This window comes from Manacus candei, unplaced genomic scaffold, assembly GCF_025592945.1.
Source record: "Manacus candei isolate 608988 ecotype Guabito, Panama unplaced genomic scaffold, ASM2559294v1 h1tg000037l, whole genome shotgun sequence".
Lineage (NCBI taxonomy): Eukaryota > Metazoa > Chordata > Aves > Passeriformes > Pipridae > Manacus > Manacus candei.
Window position 1 is genome coordinate 17,539,347 of NW_026138085.1, and position 20,827 is coordinate 17,560,173.

Genomic DNA, 20,827 nt, shown 5'->3' on the forward strand with positions numbered 1-20,827 from the left:
TCTATTCAAGCTCAGTCTTGTTTGTGGAGTTGAGAACAAGCAGAGCCAGGCAGCAAGTTCTGTTCACAGTTGTCTCATGGGCTGATAATGCAGCAAGTTCCAGTCACTGGCAATGTCAAAAGTACTTTATAGATCTTCAGTGTTATTTGGTTGTCTCTCTAAATCCCACCCCCTGTGATCATTATCTTCAAGAGCCTCTTGTCTCCACGTTTATATTTTTACTCATCAGTGCTGCTTACAAGTACCTAATCATCCCCCATCCTGCCTGCAGTCACCTCTCCCCTAAAGCAAAGAGCTCTGTACTCATACACCACCTCAAACTGCAATCAAACAAATGAATTAAACATTGCAGCATCAGCCAACAAATGGCAAAATATATGCGATTCATCCTTGGGAGAAGTGGCTTCTGTGCTGGAGCATGATGCACAGCTATCTCCCCAGAGTTTTAAGGCTGGTTTTATATTTCTGAGATATATAAGAGGACAAACTGGATTCCTTCCTCTCTCCTGCCTGAATAGTTCAGATTCCAGCAGATAATCAGCTGTAACTGTCAGAGACACATCCCAGCTCGCTGTGCTGAGACAGACAAGCACAAAGTGCAGACAGGGCTGTGCCTTTCCTGCACCCTGTGTTAGAAACACCCAGAACAAGTCCCTGTGCTGAGAACGTGATGGTGGCTCTTCACTGACCCCTGAGAGCATCTGTTACTGAGCCAACAGACCTGGCAGGTACCTCCTGCCCACCTCTGTGGGAGATGCCACCTCCAGTCTGTCACATGGTCCCAGCCCTGCACAGCTCAAAGCACTGCTGCAAATGCAGTGTCATTAAATGATATCACAGATCAAAATAAAAAGAATGCAGTAAGTTCACATAACCCCCATTAATTTTAATGTTTTATAGTCCAAGTGTATGAAATGTTGAATATCACCAGAGGATACATTAAAAGGTGAGACACCTGTTCTGTTGTGAAACATTCACGTTAGAATTAATGGAACATGGATCTTGACAGTATTATTAAATGTGTCTTGAAATAAATAAATAAAGCTACCTTGGAAATCCAGTTAGGTCTAAAGAACCCATTTAGTAAATACACTTCCCCTCTTCCAAATAAATTCCTTAGGGGACTTTGCTGTCTTGCTGTAGGCTTGCTTTCACTGAAAAAAAGAAGTCTTTTAACTCTCAATTCTGCTTCCCAAAAGGATTGACAGTCTCAGCTAATTTGCCTCACGATCAAAGGGAAGTGCCTGTTCCCCAAGTTTTGAACAGGAGCTGGGGCAGGGTCAGCTCTTCCCGGGGAGCAGATCCCGGTGTCCCCAGGGGCTGTGTCCTGGGCTCAGGAGGAGCAGCTCTGTCACCTGGAGGAGAAGTGCAGGGACAGCTTCAGGAGGCTCTGCAGCAGCTGCAGTGCAGGGCCAGCCTTTCCCTGGGCTGCCTTCCTGTTTCTGTTATTCCAGCTGTCTCTCTCCTCCAGGATCGGGGGGTTCCTCTCTGGTGCAAACTCTGCAGGTAAATTCACCCCCTGGGCCATTTTATGCTCAGCTCCCCCACAATCCAATGAACAGTCTGTAGGTCTGGCTGTATAATTATTCAAGGCAGCCATGTACATCTGGATTCCTTTTTTCTTTTAACTGAAGTAACTATTTTTGGGACTCTTCCACTTCTTTCATTCCCTGACATAGCGGGGACTCCACCACTAAAGAGCTTTTAGAGGCTATTTTGCTGGAGATCCAGATCAATCCTTCCTTCACTTCCCCTCTTAAAAGGACCTTCCCTTAATTCTGTGCCATTTCTGTCAGGGTAAAATGCAGGGTAGAACAGTTCTGCAGAAACTGTGATGAGAAAACATTAAATTAATTCTTGGCTTTCAATTCAGGAATGTCTACAGGTCTTCCAGATTTGCTTAAACATAACCTGTGTGGCCCCTTGCACATTCAGATGAGTTTGTTACCTAGTTTTTCTGATGATCATTCCTACTAGATAGGGGAATAGCCCCTGGAAACATGAGTTTGCTGCTCATGGAAAACCCCTCCTCCACCTCTGTTTTTTTACCTCTCAACAACACACCAAGTCATGACCATATTACATTTATTACTATAAAAACACTTCACATTTTGTAATAAAATGTGTCAGACATTGACATCTTCTTTAAGTTCACAGGAAATGGACCATTTAATATAAAAACATTGCTATGAATTGTAAAGGCTTGATCTTCAGTCTTGTCACCCCAGGTCCATTCCCAGCTGGTGAGCAAACGTTTGAGCAATCTCACACTCCATTAACAGTAGTCTCAGCTATGCTTAATTCCCTTCATTCTGTACATCATGCAAAAAAATCTCTTTCTGAATTGTTTTACAGCTGACAATTAATACTTTAACAATGGCAGTTCTACATATGCTCTGGCTCCCAGAAGTCCCAGTGGCAGATATGCTGCTCAATTTTGCCTGAGTTGTTTTAAAGTAAGAACTTGAAGAGTCCAGTTACAGTAATTATTACAACACACAGAAGTTAAATTAGTATTTGCTAAATAGGTTATTAAACAGATTACACATTGTGATAGGTATTAAATAGCTAAATTAATACAGCATGTATAAAAAAGGCTAAAAACCTACTTAGATCAGAACCAATGGTAGATTCACAAAAGTACAAATAGGCTGAATTGAAAACTAGTTAAGATTTCATCCCACATTGTGCAGAAAAACTGGTCTTACTAGTCAACATTTCTATAAGAAATACCAAAGTCACCTTTCATTGCATTGCAATAAGTAGTGATGATGGTGACATCTTATGGGGTTTTTTCCTGCATCTTGTTGTCCTGAGATACTGAAAAGGGTGAACATATCATGCATATTTTGGTCATTCTACACATGTACTTTCTGCAATGTGATTAGTGACCTTCATATATGGCTTGTCACAATCTCCACTGTTGAGATCTCATCAACTACTGACTGTGACCAACTGTGGGGAGGAGCAGGATTGACACTGGATTGAATGCAGCAACACTACATGAGAATATAAAGAATGGAAGGAAGAAACTGAATTTCCAGATGAAAAATCAGGGACAACTTTAGAATTCTAGGACATAAATCCTTGAATGTGACTTGTTTTATCTGTCTGCTTTTGTAGGTATGAAGAAGTGGACTCCACTTATCACTGAGTTATCCTGCAGTTCTTGCAGTTCAATATTTGTATTCTTCTTCTTCTTTATAAACTCATTTGTCCTTTTCTTAACAGTATCAGGTCAAACCACTACCTGCATAAAAGTACTGAGCTTACTGTTCAGGGAAAACAGGCTATGGACCTGATATTGTTGTATGTACAAAGTCCATATATTAAAACCTGGAACATTCTCTAGTGTCTTTCAATTTTTTTTATTCTTCAAGTACCTTTAGTACTCAGAGGTAACATTTTTTCGAGGCAGAACTGTAATTTTTAAGTTAGTGAAGTCTTTTTTAGACTTTGATAGTAAAAGCTAGAGTGGATGTGTTGCTTTAAGACTTGGTTTAATAAAGAATGGATTCTCCTTCTGTCACCTCAATAGTATAACATTGAAACCTCACTAGTACAATTATTCCCTATTACTTTGGTACAAAAATAAAGTAATTTGGCAATTCTCAGCAGGTGTGTCATGCTCAGGTAACATCCCTCTAATGTGACAAAACCAGAAGGGTCAAGAAGTCAGGTGATGGCAAACCCAGACAACATTTGCACTTGGGAGAGGCTGCACATTAAAGCCCATTAAGGTCCATTAAAGCTGGTATTGCATTGCCCCACACTCCTCTCCACTTGCAGTGACATCGTGGCTCAGCACAAACAGACTCTTGGTGTGCCCTGGGGTGTCCTTCTCATCCTTCTCTCAGGGGCTGTGGCTCTGTCAGGGTTTGCTCAGAGGGTCACAGGGCTGTGGCTCTGTCAGGGTTTGCTCAGAGGGTCACAGGGCTGTGGCTCTGGGAGGGTTTGCTCAGAGGGTCACAGGGCTGTGGCTCTGGGAGGGTTTGCTCAGAGGGTCACAGGGCTGTGGCTCTGTCAGGGTTTGCTCAGAGGGTCACAGGGCTGTGGCTCTGTCAGGGTTTGCTCAGAGGGTCACTGCACTCACTGAGCGCCGGTGGCTCCCGGAGCTGGACCTGGGGTCTCTGTCTTTGGGCACTTGGCCACTGCCCTGCCCAGGAGCTGTTCCCCTGCTGGGTGCAAAGGGTCCTGCTGAAGAGTCTGTGGCAGCAGATTCTTCCTCTGCCCACCTGTTGTAGAAACAGTAGCCTTCCTCTGGTGCCCCTCTCCTGAGAGGATTCACTGCGGAGCTGGAAAGCCCCTGACCCTCTGTGTGCCCCTGAGACACAGCTGCTGCTGCTGGGTGGAGAAATGGTGACACACATAAGTGGCTGATGCTTTGGTCAAGGTCATCATTAGGTGCAGGTGATGCACCAGAAGTAGCTTTCCTTGATCTCAGTTTCTGCATTTCGAGATCCCGCTGTCCCTTAGGAAGTTTATCTATTTGCTGTGCTTTCAGGATCAGAGATGCTCCAAAGGTTCCTCGTAGAGCAGAAATAAAGAACCTGATGAAAGAGGAAGAGAATGGATTATTTTAACAGTGGGCTCCTTCCATAATCTGCATCACATAACACAAATCCAGGTGCTAATTTTCCATTGCTCTACAGGCATCTGGTAGGCACCTTATACCTGGCAGATGAAAGCTGACTCCTGGATCTTAACACAGCAGAGAGTAAACTGTAGTTCATATATAGATCATATATATATGATCATTTATTTAGCATTGACAACTACTCCATTGCTGACCAGTGAAGAAAGAGACACAAAAGCTCACCAAGAGATGCAGTATTTGAAAATATTGAAATTCTGTTTGTACTGTTAAAACAGGCTAAAGAAAGGATCTTAATTTGGTAGATAACAGGAAACTAGAAATTTTAAAAGCTCGGCTTTTGGATTTGCTCAGAAAGCAGCAACCAAAAGGTGTCCTACCTGCCCTTTGCAGGCTAGAGAACTTATATAACTATATATTGTGTGCAGTGAGAGAGCACACATCCTCTCTCCATGTCATGTCAGCTTTGTGTGAAAACCAGTGTCTCCTTCAAAGCATCTTTTTATTAGGATTTGACCTTTACATAGATGGCCTCAACATGCATTTTAAAACAAACGTGGGGACTCCATGAAATGGCACTGAGAAAGCTGCTGTTGTCCCATCCTGCTGCTAAATGTAGGTATAAATTAGTGTGACAGGATTAAAAAGGCTGACAGGCCAGACCCAGAACAGAAAGGGCTTTTAAGGCAATGGAATTCTCAGGCTTGCACAAGCAGGAGTGGAGGAAGTCCCTTTGTGTGCCTGTGCTCAGGCTGGTGAGTCCCACAGAGTCTCAGCTCTGGTTGGGAACCCAGAGCACAGCAAGGGCAGCCCAGGGACCTGCACAGACCTGGATCAGACTGGTCTGGCTTTCCCCTCAGCCTCCCTCTGTACCTTCTGGGCCAGCTGCACGTGGACCAGACAGGAGGACAGAGAAGGGATGGAAAACTGTGTCTTCTATCCTGTGAACTGCTCTCACTTGCTCCTGCCCCTCCCACAGCCCTGCAGGGTCTGTTGGGTCTCTGCAGGTCCTGGCAGACCAGTCCTTCCACAGCTGGACAAATGCATCTGGTTTGTGTGTTGAAATCCTTCAGGAGACAGAGCCTTTCCTTGCCACTGAACAAACACGAAATTCAGACCCCTTTCTTCTTGTCAGGCTTGAGGGTTTGAGAACTCCCTGCTGTGCAGTTTGTGTCCCAAGAGTGCAGGGGCAGCTCTGAGGTGCAGAGGTGCAAAGCACTGCCAGATGTTTGTGCAGGGAAAGCCTGGAGCAGGTAGGGCACAGACCAGACCCCCAGGGGGCTGTGGTGTCTCAGGCCTGGCAGCCAGAACAGGAGGCAGGACTAAAAAGGAAGAACTGAGGAGAGCGAGGATTTTAACAAAACCTTGGAGGCAGAAACCAGAATGTTTCTGAAGGAGTAGTTTCTGAAGGAGATGGTGAGCAGGCAGCGTGCTGAGATGGACCATGGAATGGAACTGAAAATTCAGGGTGTTTTAGGAAAGGGTGGTTTCACCACTGCTGTGATGGCACAGCTCAGTTGTAGCAGGAACTGGAGGGTGGACAGTCTGTGAATAGAGGACTCTGCAGAAAGTAATCTGCAGGACCTACATGAAGGAAAAGCAGTTCTCCAGCTTTGAAGACACCAAGATAAAATCCTTAAGCTCAGTAACCTGCTGAGGCAGAAAGGACCTTAATTGTGCTGGATTCCCAAGATGGAGCTGTGAGTTCTCTAAGCACATGTTTGAGGCAGCTCTCAGTGAGAAGCTCAGGGTCAAAAATGACTCTGTGAATGAGGCCTGACAGGAAAACAAAACTCACACAGGAGCAAAACAGGCTGGAAAAGGGTGCCCTGCCTAGAAGACATGAGACCTTACTGAACTATGTGTTGTTTATTCTCATCTGAGCTTATATAATGGAACATGAAGTCACAAGAGTATCTCAACTCAAATGGGGGAATAATAATAACAATCTGAAAAAAAAGACTATCTAGTCTTGAAAAGGAACTTTTCAGACAAAGTTAAGGCTCAGTTCAAATGCCTTAAAGCACTTACAAAATCAGATACTAAAAATATTTTCCTGATTCTTGCAGTACCAGTGTGCTGCACTACTTCATGGCAATTAGGATAAGAAGGAAACCAGGAAGATAGTCACACCAACTCAAATGGGTGTGCTTTCACTGTCCAAGCACAAATAAAGAATTTAAATAAATGGTGCAACTCAAACAAAGTATATCTGCTTAAAGGATTAGTTAGGGTATTAAGTACCAAAAGTAATAAGCTTCCCATATACATATATGGAAACAGAACCATTATGTTTTTCAAACCAATTTTTTTTCAGCAATGTATCAAAATAATTATCCCTCTCCAAATATCCAGTCTCAGTTGAAGTTATCTTTAACATACCTGATTTGTTGCAGATAGTAAAACTAAAATTCTGGATGCAGAAAATTTTTTCATACAGAAGCATGTTCTTAAATTTAGCTTAGCAATGGACTGCAAAGTACTTAATAACAGAATATGTTTTGCAACTCTCAAAGCTTACAGGAATATTTCAAAGACTTGCCTTCTAGTCTTGATCAGCTCAACCCCGTTGTGTTCAAGAGAGCGAACAATTCCAGAGCAGATTTGTGCTGGTAAACTTTGAAGCACCCCAGAAAGAAAGGTTTTCTCGTGGGAAAACAAGCAGTAGATATATAGTGACTTATCTGGGGTTATATAACTGAACAAATGGATGGTTTGTGAACTGGAAAGCTGAACCCAGGCCTCTGCCTCCCACACTGAATTATCCCTGTGCAGCACGTGCCTGACACATCCCATATGGACCCAGGTGACTTTGTCCCTTTCTCCCATTCCCACAAACCCCCAAGGAAGAGGAGAGGGACATATTCCCACCTGGGCAGGAGCGCGGCGGGCGGGGTGAGCAGGCAGAGCAGGTAGAAGGTGGGCTCTGAGAGCTGCCTCTCCAGGATCCAGTAGGGGTTGGAGGGAGGGTTGCAGAGCAGGCACACAGCGTTGTAGATCAGGGAGAAGACGAGGTAGAAGCCCAGGCTGCACATCATGGCCACCAGCTGGGACAGGGTCTGGGGAGGGCACAAGAGACAGGGGGGACTGTGAGACCTGGCTCTGGGGGTAACACAGGGGGAGAAACAGCCAGGACTGAACTTAGAAAACAACAGTGAGTTCAGTTCTCATCCTAATGTATTGAAGGATGCAAACATTGTGTTCTGTCCTGTCCAAAGGCACAGTACAAACAAATTCTGTGCACATGAAGGTGTTGTCCCGGGGCTAATAACAAATTCTGGCACATTGTGAAGTCTCAGTGCATCTGTTACTCACTCTCTGTGACCCAGAATTCAGGCAAATGACTCTGAAAGACAATGCCATGCCTACACAGGGTGCTGTGTTCCCAAAACCACAACAGTCCTGTGAGCAGGGCAGGGCAAACACATACCCACGTTTTCATTTCCAGAGCCTGGTGCAAGAGAATGGTCAGGAGGGAGATGGTGTTGATGGGGTTTCCAAAGGAAAACACATCTATGTCAGAGTCCTTGTACACCTAGAAAACAGGCAGAGGCACTGTGAAGAACCCTGACCATTCAGAAGGGAATTTTCTACTTTTTAAGGAGGACAGGAGAATGAGAATATTAATGAGCCTATTACTTACCAAATAGGGGACAAAGAAGCAAATGAGGCTCTGATAGAAGGCATCCAGCATGGTGATAATAAAAGTTGACAGGTTGTATATCTGCAGGAGTTTACAGATAACAGTCATTAGGATGGGACACACATCCCTAGCCTGTCCTGAAGACATAATTGCTGCCTGTTTTTCTTCCATTCAGATACTGATTAGAGCTAACTGGTCTCCCTTCATGAGTAAATGCCTCATGAGCAGCTGATTAATCCAAAGGCTTATCTCTGAACAGACCTTTTCTCTGTGTTAACTAAAGATAGACCTTAGGAACATTAACAGGTGTATTTCTGAACCTGAGAGGAGGAAAAAAATGTCAAGGTGCTTATTGATTTAAGGGTTTGTGTTTTATTGTCACTTTTTGCTGTAATCTTTTTAATAAGCTTTTCTTTAGTAGGTTTAGTAGGTTCTTTAGTAGATTGAGAGTGTTTGAAGCACCAAATCTGAGTCGAGTTTAACCAAGGGCCAGTTAAACTATTTTACCTTCATCTTTTACATCTTTTATCCTATTTTATTTATTTCTCCATAAGCCTTCACTGAGAATCTGTCTACATACACAGTGCAAATATACATGCACACACACACACACACACACACACACACACACACACACACACAGGTATTTGCTCCACCATCTCTTCAATGAACAAACCAATGACAGGGTGATTCCCTGGCATGTCACTTCACTCATTATAATGCAGCATGCTGGGATTGCTCCACACATTTAATGGCAGAATAAACCTTCCATTTACATTTTCTGATCATGACCCAGCACCAGTATCACTTCCAAGAAGCAACTTCAGCCATATGTTCCAGCTCTTCTGACAGCTACAATTACGCCTTTTTTTTAGTGGACATCAGTAAACTTGACACCATAAAATGGAACACTTGGTTCCAAGTAAGTCTAAACTCCTTCACTCCTTCCCAAACCAAAAAACCTGTGGTCCTTTGGCTCATCAAGCAGTTGCTTCAGCAATCATGACATACCTCTGAATTTTGCCCATTCCTGTATAACTCAGGCAAACCTAGAAGTGTTTCTGCAGAAACATCTTTATCCAGGACTCCAAAGAGAATTGGGGGCACTGAGGTGAAGAAGAGGTTGAAGAAGATCATCTGCCAGTAATCAATCATGGTGCTGCCTGAGAAGCCACAGAAGAACTGGTACCAGAAGAGCAGGTTGACGTAGCTCTGGGGAGGAGCAAAGACAAACCCAAGAGCCTGTCAGAGCTGTGCTGCTCCTCCACATGTGCAGCATCTCATCCTTCATGCTGATGTGGTTCCATTTCTCTTTGGGTTGTGGGAGCCATGAAGCTGCAGTTTTCCTGTGGCCTCTCCCTCCCATCCCCTTCTTTTCCCACTGTTACACCTGATCTGGACCCTTTGCTGTCATGCACAGGGTCTGTGTCTCTCACAGTTCCACCCCGAGGTTGGTGTAGGACACTGGGTACTGACAGAGCCTTTTAGGAACACCCTGCTTTGGTTAAAGGTGGTGCCAGCAGACAGCCTTGCACTTCCTTCCATAAAAAGAATATCTGAAGGCTCTGCTTCACAGCAATCCACTGTGATAGAGCTCTTTAAAAGCCATTAGGTTTCCTTAAGAACATATCAGAGAGTAATTAAGTAAACTGTTTACAGCTCCGAGCACCAGATTTTAGAATCCTTCCATAAACTGGTTGTCCATGTGGAATCAAAGGGCTCCTGCTCCCTAATGCTGTTGGGGAGATAATAGAACAGCAGCATCCCATTCTGGAGAGATATTTCACACTGTAAATAAGTATCCTTTGAACTCTAAAAGGATGGTCAACCAGAAAAAGGGAAGTGTTCATTTCCATTACAAAATTTAACAGTGATAAGAAGTAATCCTTATTCGAAATTATTAAAAACCCTCCCAAAAACAGACACTTTGAATTCTAAGTAAATAGCCTTTCATGCTCAGAGTGTATTTCATGTCAAATGGACTTGTTTGCACAGTCTTGTAGAAACTGAATTACTGTCCTTTTTCCACTTTACATTATCCTTCAATGTGCAGCTCATTTGCATATACATTAAATTTTTAATAAAAATGCCAGGTATGACTGCATCATTACTTGCAAGTGGTTCCTATAAAAATTCAGAGGTTTCACAGGCTAGCAATTCTTAGTGCAGAGTCATCTTCTATATTCTAGCACTAATAATCTGATCTTCCTTATGCAAATTTTATTTTGAGGCTCATGGGTATTATTAATAAAGTTTCTTGAACTACCATATAAAGTTACTAAGCCTTGAGTCCTTTTCCCTCTGGAATAATGCTAGTTTCAAAATATATTTAAAGCCCATGTTTTCCTCAGTGCTTTATGCAGCACATTGCTGAGAAAGAAGTGCCACATTATAAACTTGAAAAGTGAAGAAACACGAAATGTAGCTTCATAAAAAGTATGAGCATAACCTGTGAAAAATAAAACCAGGCCAAAAAACCCAACCCAGTCCTGGAATTAACCCTTACTAGGATGAAAATCTCCATAATTTGAATAATCTTACCACATTTTTGTAGAAAAAGTAAATCACCATCTTTGCCAGGCGAGAATAACACCAGTGTCCGTGGACAAGAAGCAGTTTTTTGAGGTGTTTAAATCGGGTTATTGCAAAGTCACTGGCCATCACTGCCTTTGGGAAGAGGAATAGAAGGTCATTTACAAAATATCCTTTCCCCAGCCAATATAATGAATCTTGAACACGGACATTGAAATAATTTCCAACTTTTGCATATTGCAGGAAAAAAAACCAAAAAACCAACCCTCAAGAAAACAGTTGGACCTTTCTGCAGAACTCTCCATTTAAGGAGCGTGAGGAAGGGGGATGTGTGGGGAAGAATTCAGGGCAGAAGACAGTGGAAAAGGATCTACAAACCCTGGGAAAGCACTACCAGAGAGGATTCAGAAAGCAGATGCTAAGCTACCATTGGACAGGCATCTGCTAATTTTCTAGGCTTATGAGCAAACACACATCTGTCCATGCATGCTAATTGTTGGCTTAAAATGCTGTTTTTTGGCTGGACCCATAATTATGAACTGCATGTTAATTTATGACAGTAATGATGCCAACTTGCATTTTTAAGATGACACTCGAGAGCACAGGGCAGCTCTGGAACTTATTAAGCAGCAAGAGAGCACATGACAAAAGAGGAATAGAATTAAACTGACAGGGTACCTGCATGCCTTCCTGACCAGATATTCCAACTCCAACGTCAGCTGCTTGAATCATACTCACATCATTTGCACCATCACCTAAAATGGGAAGGGGGGGAACAACAGAAGTGTAAGAAAGGGTGTTTAATACATAGTGCCTCTGTCAGAAGGAAATAATCTTAGCTATGTTGATTATTTTGGCCATTCTCTTCTACCTGCATCTTAATTAGGATAACTGATACTTAGCACCAAGTACTCATGATCTCTAGGCTCTGTCCTTGGTAGGAACATCCTCCCTCCCTTCCAGGAGCCCTGGCTCCAGCAGTGGGGCCAGCTGGGTGGTGGATGGACACCCTGACACCATCTCCATCTGCATCATGTGGTGTTTCTGCCTGGTGAGCTCCATATGCTCAGCAACACGCTCTGCAGCACCTACTTGAATCCTCCAAATTGTAGGATAAATTGCATTGCAGATGACAATGTAACAAGCCAATTTCAGGGGTTATTTTGCTCGTTTCAACTCACAGCAATATGTTAAATATATAACCAAATTTCCAGGGAAAGAACAGCCACGGTTGCCACTTGCAGTGTGATGGTAAATCAGGTTACTGGTAAAGCAAGGTAGATGGAGCAGAAGGCTGAAAGCTTACATTTTGAACTACAAGGTAAAGCAAAAAAATTTAAAATACAACAGACCCTTCCTTTTCTGTTTGGTCCACAGAGGTGTATTTTTTAGTTGGAAGTCACAAAAATCAATTCTGCAAGGATTTCAGTGGCATTGCTTGCCAAAAGTGGGGCAGAGAACTCAAAACATTTCACATTATTTGGAGGTAAAAGGCAAATGAGTCACTGCTTAATACCACTCTGGGGATAACTCTGTTTTCACCAGCTGGGAAAATCTGACAGGAAAAGGGCTTTATAAAAAGACAAATTAGTGACTACTCTTGAGTGCTTCACAGGCCCAAAGCAAGGACATTCCAGAGGGAACATGTACATGTGTTTGTACTGATGTGCATGAAAGGGACTGCTGGGAGATTCTGAATTTGGAGCACCTTCATCTTGTTTAAAGGGGGGCCAGATTTGCTTAGTGATAGATGAAGAAGGACTTTCATGTGTGTTTTGACAAGGAAAGATTATTCAGTGCTGTTTCCTCCCTGTGTCTATCTGAGGCACAAAAACTAGCGTGTAGGTATAGTCCATACATTTTCCTAGCTCTTCCAGGAGGAACCTGCTCCCCCTGTGTGCTGTGGGGCTCAGATGGGGTACCTATAGCCAGGGTCATGGCTCGGAGCTGCCCCCGGAGCAGCCTGACCACCATGCCCTTCTGCAGGGGCGTGGAGCGGCAGCACAGCACCGAGCGGCAGCGCCGCGCCAGGGCCACAAACTTCTCCTGCAGGCCCCCCTGGAAGATGAGGCTCAGCGTCTTCCCATCGATCACCAGCCCAAACTCGGTGCCGGGGGCCTCGGGGGCCTCGGGGGCCGTTGGGATGATGCCGAAAATCTTCCTCCGCGGTTTGTCCCACTCGTAACTCTTCCTCACCTCTTCCAGGGTTAAATCCAGGAGAGATTCACAAGTTTCCTGTGAGGAAACAGGAGTGGTTTTAGCAATGGTTGTCTTCAGCTCCTTTTCCAGCTCAACACCTCGCCAAGTGTGTGTCTGTATAACCATGCCAGTGGCTTTAAGCCTGTCAGACAAACATCAGGGAACACTGCCTGGGAAGTGCACTCGTTCATCTGGTCGGGGATTATTGCAGCAGCATCCTCAAATCCCCCCGTGGAAACACGGAGCATTTCATCAGCCAGTTGACTGAAGAAAGAAATTATTTTAAAAGAAAATAAAATAATCTTTACATCAGGAGGACATATGTGCATTGCAATGCTGAGAGTTCAGAAATTAAAAAGAAAATCCTTTTTTTCTTTTTAAAGGAGATTGAAAAATCTGGTTCTGATATGAATGATGTGATATATTGCAGCGTTTGCTTCCATCAGAAATAAACTGCAGTAGAGAAACAATCAAAATTATCCAGTAACTCTGAGAATTTGGCCTTTTCTAGGTCACATATCAGGTGTGTATCAGAGTTAGGAACACAAATAAAACTTCCTACTTTCCAGCACTCTGTCTTAAACACAAATTAAGTCCATCCCTCTCAGCAAATCTGTCTCATTTTGGTCCAAGTCCCCTTTTTCAGATGCAAACAACAGAATTGACTTAATATTAAATACAAACAGATTCAAGGAGAGCACTTTTGTCTTTCCCATACAGATCTTCTAAACTGGCACACCACTATCACAGAAAACCCTGAATGATCTGAAAGTTATTTTGCTGCTGCTTAGCACTGAAAGTCCTCCTTCTGTGCATGGCACTGAATACCTGAGGAGCTAATCATTCCTTTTTCTACCTTTTCTGTCAGCTTTATTGAGTGATGATTCAGTTCTAAAATGTTATTTTCACTTTATGTTGCATAAGGTACATGTGTAGGATGTTTGCAAGATTTAAATTACACTTAAGTGGGAGGTTCTGGAATCAAATGTCAGCATTCCTCTGACATCTAATAAAAATCCTGCACGCTTAAAACATCTAAAAAATATTGAAGCAGCATCATCTTTCTGTGAACAAACCAAAAATTGTAGTGGAAATTCCTGGTTTGCCTTGGTTTGCTGTTGAAATGAATCCCCCAAGCTCCCTCCTTATGTTGCATCTTCCTGGAAGATATTTAATTGTCAGTGTTTGAATGAGCTGCTGGGCTCAGGGGTAAAGAGAAGGCCTTCCACCGACACCACTTGCAGGGTTAACTCTGGTACAGTGAACAGTTAAACTTTGTAGGTGTTGTGTGTGTCCCTCACTGCTCTGGGAGCCCCTTCCAGAACCAGGGTCTGTCCTCAGCTGTGTTTTGAAAAGGAGGGAACTAAATCTTGTGGTGGTGGAACTCCAGTGCCCAGTGACCCACTGGGATTCCCCACATGTGCTCAGCTTGTGCCTGGATCCAGAGGGTGCTGGGGGGAAGTGTTTCCTGGAGCCAGGGTGGTCCCGCCTGCAGCATCACTTCCCTGGTACAAACCATCTCCTAATTTCCATCCTAAATGTATTCATTCTGCCTCCTGTTCAGGCAGATCCCCGTATCAAATGAAATTACACATTGAAGCAGGGAAAGCATTCCGTGCCAAATTCCATATCATCCTTGCGTGTTCCCCTATTTCCGTGACATTAAAAGAGACAGACATTTGCATAGGATTTGAATCTTTTTTGGAGAGCTACTAACTGCAGACAAAAGCAGTTAGAAAGTAGGCCATCTCACTGCTCTCTACAAGTGCCTATCACAGAAAAACAGTCAGTATTTTAGCTATATTTAATTGATCCTCACACTAGCTTTGTAGAGAAAGGCAAGCTCACACTGGGGACCCTGGTTCTGTGGGGAGAGAAACAGAGGCAACCGAGGCAGGGACTGCCCAGTGACAGAGGGAAGCTCCTCCTGCCCTCCCCAGCCTCCTGCCAGCCCATGGAAAGGCTGCTCTCACAGTGCCTCCTGTCCCTGCCGAGGGGGCCACGACTGATGCTGCACAAAAGGGACAGAGCAGCACTGGGGAAAGGGCAGTGGCCGCTCTGGGGGCACCTCAGCAGCTTCCAGGGCTCTGTGGCAAGTAAGAGGTTACCAGCAAGAAAATGCAAAAAGGGCAATGGCACATCTTGGACCCTGTTTTTGTGTTTAGAAACAGTCAGAGCTGATCTCTCCTTAGCAAATGGATCTGGTTTAATCATAATGTTGGCCTCTCTCTCCCCTAAATCCATCTCCAAAGCCAGCTGTCCCCCCCAGCTGCCTGGAGGGATGAGGTGAGGGCCCTGCACAGTGGTGGCCACTCCGCTCTCTGGAATCAAGGTGTGGTTTTTCTGTGTTGCTCCACAACCCCCAAAAGCCAGAGTGGCTTTTCTAAAGCCTTTGACTTGCACCATCCATGATGGCAGTTACCATCTTGGGAAGGCAGGACTGTGTTTGTTCTGTTCAGATGTGTCAGGAATAGCCCTGGATTGCACCCCAGACTGCTCACAGTGTGTCAGTGAATCACAGGAGCTGACAGACAGCTCGAAGTGCTTATCCTCATTTTGGAGTGTTTGCTTTGCCTGCTGCCTGCCCTTCTTGTCACTCATGGAAATTCAGGGAGTATCTGTGCACATCAACCACGACGTGCACCACCATGGAATGCCAAGGAAATGACTGTGTTTTTAACTGACCCACCAGAACTATATTTAGGTGTTCAAGAAGGTGAAATTCTGCTTACACAAAAAGATACTGGATAAAATTGTTCACTAATAAATTTCTGGTTAAGTCTAATCCTGTTGGAGAACATGCAACTAGAAAATTCTCAGTTTAATTAGATCTACACCTGTAGACTTCTTCCTGGCTGACTCAAAGTACTTTCCAAATGTCTTCCAATAGATATACTAGGGTTAAAATATCATTGCCACTGAAATTTCCATTGTAAGCTGAAAATCCAGATATCAATGTTATTAAAGAATTAGGCACTTAAACTGCATATTACCTTCTTTCTAAAGCTAGTAATTCAGGTAATAGCTAGTGATTTGGGCAATTTTAAAAAAGAATATTTTCATTTGGAAAAATCAGTGTATTCTAATTGAATGAAGCTCTACATAAATGTCTTGTATTTCAATTCATCCTGTTATGTGTGGTCTACAGAGTTGCTGGCCTAATGCTATGGGGGTTTTGCTGAATTTTTTGTGCTGAATGTGGTCTAAAGCAAAGCAGCACCAAACTGCAAGACATGAAAAAAGGACAGCGTAGCAAATTCTGTAGCGAATTCTTGTGCATCTTGTCTTTCTCTACCCACCTTGTTTTCGGTGTTGATGGTGAAGACAGTGTCCCTCTGGTCCAGGAGCTTACAGGAGTATGCAATGTTCACTGCTGTTTCCTGCTTGTCTCCTGTCAACACCCAGATCTGTATCCCTGCTTCCCGAAGGGCCACGATAGTGTCAGGAACCCCATCCTGCAGCCGGTCCTCGATCCCTGTTGCTCCTGGGCAAACAGGAAAAGAAGAGAAACAGTTTTCTTTATTTGGAAATCACATTGCTGTTTTCTTGTTTAAGGAAAGCTCTTTGATTTCCAGTCATGCTCCTGAACTTATCGAGGGTTGAGCTAAGGTATTGTCCAGCAAATAAACACACAGGCACAAGATCTGCATTTGGATTAAGGTCTGAATGTGTCAGCAGTCAAGTTCTGGCTCTTCATTTTGCTCATTGCTAGAACAATGAATTCCATTTCTTCTTAATAATCCAAAATGACAACGTGCTGGCAGAGGAATCACACCATATGCATTTTTAAAGTACTGCATTAAGTCCCATCAAAGCAACCAGAAAAGATGAACTTTGAGTATTTAAATGAATGCTGTCCCTATTGTCAAGTTAGATGTTTCAGCCATCAAAGGAGAAGAAACAGTACAGTACATTTTCTTTTTGAAAATGCACAAACTTAGGAGCAGATGCCAACGCTCATCCTGATGATGTTGGTAAATCACCCTTTGAGAGTTACAACACTCCTTGTCTCTTCCACTAGAGGTCAGTTTGAAGATGCTGTAACTGTGGTACATTAAAGATAGACATTGATTTAAGCTAAAAGAACATTTCTTGTAAATTAAAGTATGAAAGTACACAGACCCTTAGGAGTTGGCAAAGGTAACAGATTCTGACAAGATCTACATTACCTCTTATGTGTTCTGCTTATGGCATTTACCATTATCACTCTAATTTTTTAAATCACTGCAGAGATTATGAGAAGCCATAATGCTAATAGCTTGCAATCACAGAAATTCAGGATAACGAAATATGGGTGCAAATTGTACTCACAGAAAAATGAGACTGAGACAACTCCAAAAATCAAAGTTATAAAGACCAAAATGTTTGGAAACAAGATAGAATAGAAAGCACTGAAGTGCTTCATAATTTAACAGAATGGTGTTGTTAGATAAGACAGTGATGGATGATGCAGAAGTGCCAATGAATGTAAGTTATAACATTAAACATCTTTCTACAAAGTGCAGAAAGCAAACTCACCAATGCAACAACAACAGGAATTCACTGGCAAAATGCCCCCGTGTTTAAGTTACTGGTTTTTATAACACAGTTCAATTACCAAAATTCCCTTGGAACTTGTGCTCAAAACTGAAGTTAATTTATAGCATATTATGGGTTTATCTAAGGACATGGACACATGATTGAATAGGAGTGGTTTCATTATCTGCTGTGTCAGCTGAGCCACAGTAACAGCTGATATGTGTGCTCTTTGCTCCTGGCACATGAGAGTTTCAGTGCACTTTTTCAAAGTTACTGCTGCTCAAAATGCACGAGAACTTGTGTAGACACTGTCATTGGATTGTATCTCCCTGGCCTGGAGATTTCCAAACCTCAGAGGAAGACTTCTGGATATAAATTAGTATAAGCTGTTGTCTGTCTGATTGCCAAGAATATCACAGGAGAGCCAGTGCTGCTTCACGCAATGACAATTGTTATTTTTAGTACCCAGCAAGGTGAGTTTGGTCTCCAGGTGCTGGGCTGTCTCCATTAGCAGCTCCTCTCTGTTCTCAATGGCAGCTTCTGCCTCCCGACGAAAATTGGCCCATTTTTGAAAGTCATCTTCATTTAAGACCTGCATAACACAATTTAAACAGAGCTTATTTTAAATTTAAATAAGAGAGGAATGCCAACATTCAGGATCACAGAGACTTAACTCCTATCCAAGCTGGTAAAGTACCGTGTCATCTTTAAAATAACACAAACTTTTCCAAGAGAAAACTGCAAGAACTAGTAGTTTGTACAAATGGCTTTCAGCTGAGACTCAAAAACACGACCTCTAGAAGCTCTTGATCACACAGCCCTTGGCTGGGGCTCTGAACCAGAACACACAGTTTCTGAAGGTTGATCTACATTTCTCCAGAGCTTGGATGTGACCTATTTGTTGCACATAGACACCTTCTGCATGAAAGGATGACACTGAGGTGCACTAACCCAGGCTGAGGGCAAGATTCGTGAAAGCTGAATGCCAGGCAAAACAGAAGAAGGTTGGCTCCTCTGCAGATTTTTTGTTTCTTACTTGGAAGCATTGTAGGGGAGGTCAGCTGGAGTTACCATTAGAGAAACAGAAATAAATGTTTTGAGACTGACTAAAAATCCATCATCTGGTCACATTGAAGAAAAAGGGGAAAAAAAAGAGTGGCTGGTCTGGCTGGTTCTCTGAAGCAGAAAGAATTATAACCATTATATTTTTCTAGTAAAGCTATTGACACATAGAGAGATAAGCTGTAAACAACACTAGGCTGGTGCTCTCCCACCTTCTTAGCTATGCACAGAGTTCTAAGTCCATCACGGGCGTAGAGGTCCAGGTGTTTCTGTGTTTTTTCTTTTATTCTTTTCATTCTCTTCTCAGCTAAAACACAAGGAAAAGATTCTGTATTTTAAGCATTTAGATCATTTCAGATCTAAAGGCCTAAGGTTAAAAAAACGGTGGGCTTCAGAGAAAAGTGGGTTCCAGTATAACAGAAATTTCTTTAAAAGTTCAAAACTGTTGTCTGTGCAGCAGCTGAAGGCTTGCTAAAGATCTTTGCTCCTTTAGGATAAAGTTCCTTGTTTTTGTTTGTTTGTTAATGTTATAGCAATCTTGCTGACAAGCTGAAAAACAATGGTCAGGCCCTTCTGACAGTATTACTGCAGAGTACACAATCCACACGGGTTAGCGCTGCCAGGGAATTTTAATTAGCCCGTTCCATGTTCTAAGAAATACTGAAGTTAAATAAATACCTCCGTTCAGATCTGCAAGCATAACACTAGAGGAAGCTTATTCTTTTTTTTATACTTCTAATGGCTAGATATAATATTCATGTAGAAAAGAGAGCTGAATTCCCCTTTGCAGGAGACACAACAGAAACATCTCCCCAGCCTGTTACCTCCGGCAGAGTCCTCCAGCAAGTCCATGATGACCGAGTCGGCGCCTTTGGTGTAGACAACGATCTCCTTGGTGAGGGGGTGTCTCACCACCACAGACATCCTTTTCCTGACGGAGTCGAAGCCCAGGGTGTGCAGGATGTCGAAGGTGAGCAGGGTGCCCTGGGGCAGGCGGACTGTCACCCTCTCGGGGGTGCGGGACACCAGGCTGAAGCTGTAGGCCTGGGCCGCGTGCACCAGGGCGGCCTCGTCAGGGCTCTCGGCCTCGTAGCACAAGGCTGGGGGCAGAGAACTGCTGCTCACAGACTGGAGCATCTCCTCCAGGGAGGCAGGGCCCATGTCCGTGCTGTCACCGCTGTCACGTCTGTCACCGCTGTCACCGCTGTCACCTCTGTCACCTCTGTCACTGCTGTCACCGCTGTCACCTCTGTCACTGCTGTCATGTCTGTCACCGCTGTCACCTCTGTCACCGCTGTCACCACTGCCCAGGGCAGGGAGAGGCTCCTCGGGGCCCCTCGCACCGAAACTCGCACCCAGCTCAGAGCTGGACTGGGATGAGGAGAAGGACTGGCTGAGGCTTGCTAACTTTAGCCTTTGAAATATCTGATGAATCTTCTCCAGGGTGATTCCCGGAGGTTTTATTGGTGGTGGAATCGTGACCTAGAAATATGAGAAAATCTGTGGTTAAAAATAAATAAAGGTGAACTACATCATCATCATGGCTGGGCTTCATGAAAGAAGATTTGGGAAGGGCTCTATCCATGTTTGTTACAAGCTCGCTGGTGGCTAATGAGGCCAATAAGAGATAGACATGTCCGATTGCAAAAGGCACAGCAGAAAGACTCCTTAGGTGGTGTATTCTGCAATATATGGTTCTTTCTGCGTTGTCTTTTCTCCTCGAGAGTGACCCTGTGGGTGTTCTCAAAGGAGACAGCAGCGTTATAGACCGTGTGTCTGCAGAGCTCCCGATTGGAGGCCAGAGCAGACCAGTTCTGTTAATCAATATGGCCAAGAGGTGAACTACCAGATACTTCTCAAAACTTCAGTGTATTTTTCTGTATCTAAATGACAATAATTATGAAAGAAACTTTCTCCCCAGCCACCTATTTAACTGTGGGGGAGAATTCACCAGAGGAGTTATAGGTGAGGTGGCATCCAAATTTGATGGTGATTTGTGTCTCTGCCTCTGAAGCAGAGATGCAATCGAGCCCCTTGGAGTTCTGTCAGTGGCCTGGCAGATCAGAGAAAACCCAGTATGTTCCATATACTTCTTATAGCACAGGTAATATAAAATCTAAAGGAAAAAGTGCAGATCCTGTGGTAGACGTAACTATTCATCAACCTTAAAAAGCCCTGTTAAGAGAGGAATACAAAGGCAGGGAAACAGTAAAAGGAAAAAGAAACGGTAAAGGAACGAGAGGAGAGCTCCCAAATAAACCATTTTTCACCATTTCAGC

The 20,827-nt window shown here is 43.6% G+C and overlaps 1 protein-coding gene across 20 annotated transcripts in view; it reads right to left on the bottom strand.

The window, feature by feature from the left end:
* Positions 1-2,068: 2,068 nt before the first annotated feature.
* Positions 2,069-20,827, bottom strand: part of ATP10B (ATPase phospholipid transporting 10B (putative)) — a 218,894-nt gene continuing 200,135 nt past the window's right edge. For 18 of the 20 annotated variants that reach the window (XM_051794024.1, XM_051794021.1, XM_051794017.1 and 15 more), the window contains 13 exons: positions 19,796-20,030; positions 19,373-19,759; positions 18,761-18,855; positions 17,952-18,078; positions 16,268-16,452; positions 12,692-13,004; positions 11,448-11,524; positions 10,779-10,904; positions 9,249-9,449; positions 8,238-8,318; positions 8,025-8,129; positions 7,466-7,653; positions 2,069-4,550 (listed from right to left, as the gene is read on the bottom strand). In XM_051794024.1, the coding sequence (XP_051649984.1) occupies positions 4,073-4,550; positions 7,466-7,653; positions 8,025-8,129; positions 8,238-8,318; positions 9,249-9,449; positions 10,779-10,904; positions 11,448-11,524; positions 12,692-13,004; positions 16,268-16,452; positions 17,952-18,078; positions 18,761-18,855; positions 19,373-19,759; positions 19,796-20,030 (2,598 nt within the window). In that variant the 3' untranslated portion in view covers positions 2,069-4,072. Of the gene's footprint in view, positions 4,551-7,465; positions 7,654-8,024; positions 8,130-8,237; positions 8,319-9,248; positions 9,450-10,778; positions 10,905-11,447; positions 11,525-12,691; positions 13,005-16,267; positions 16,453-17,951; positions 18,079-18,760; positions 18,856-19,372; positions 19,760-19,795; positions 20,031-20,827 lie in introns of those variants that run through there. The other 2 variants (XM_051794025.1, XR_007905612.1) reach the window with 2 other exon arrangements.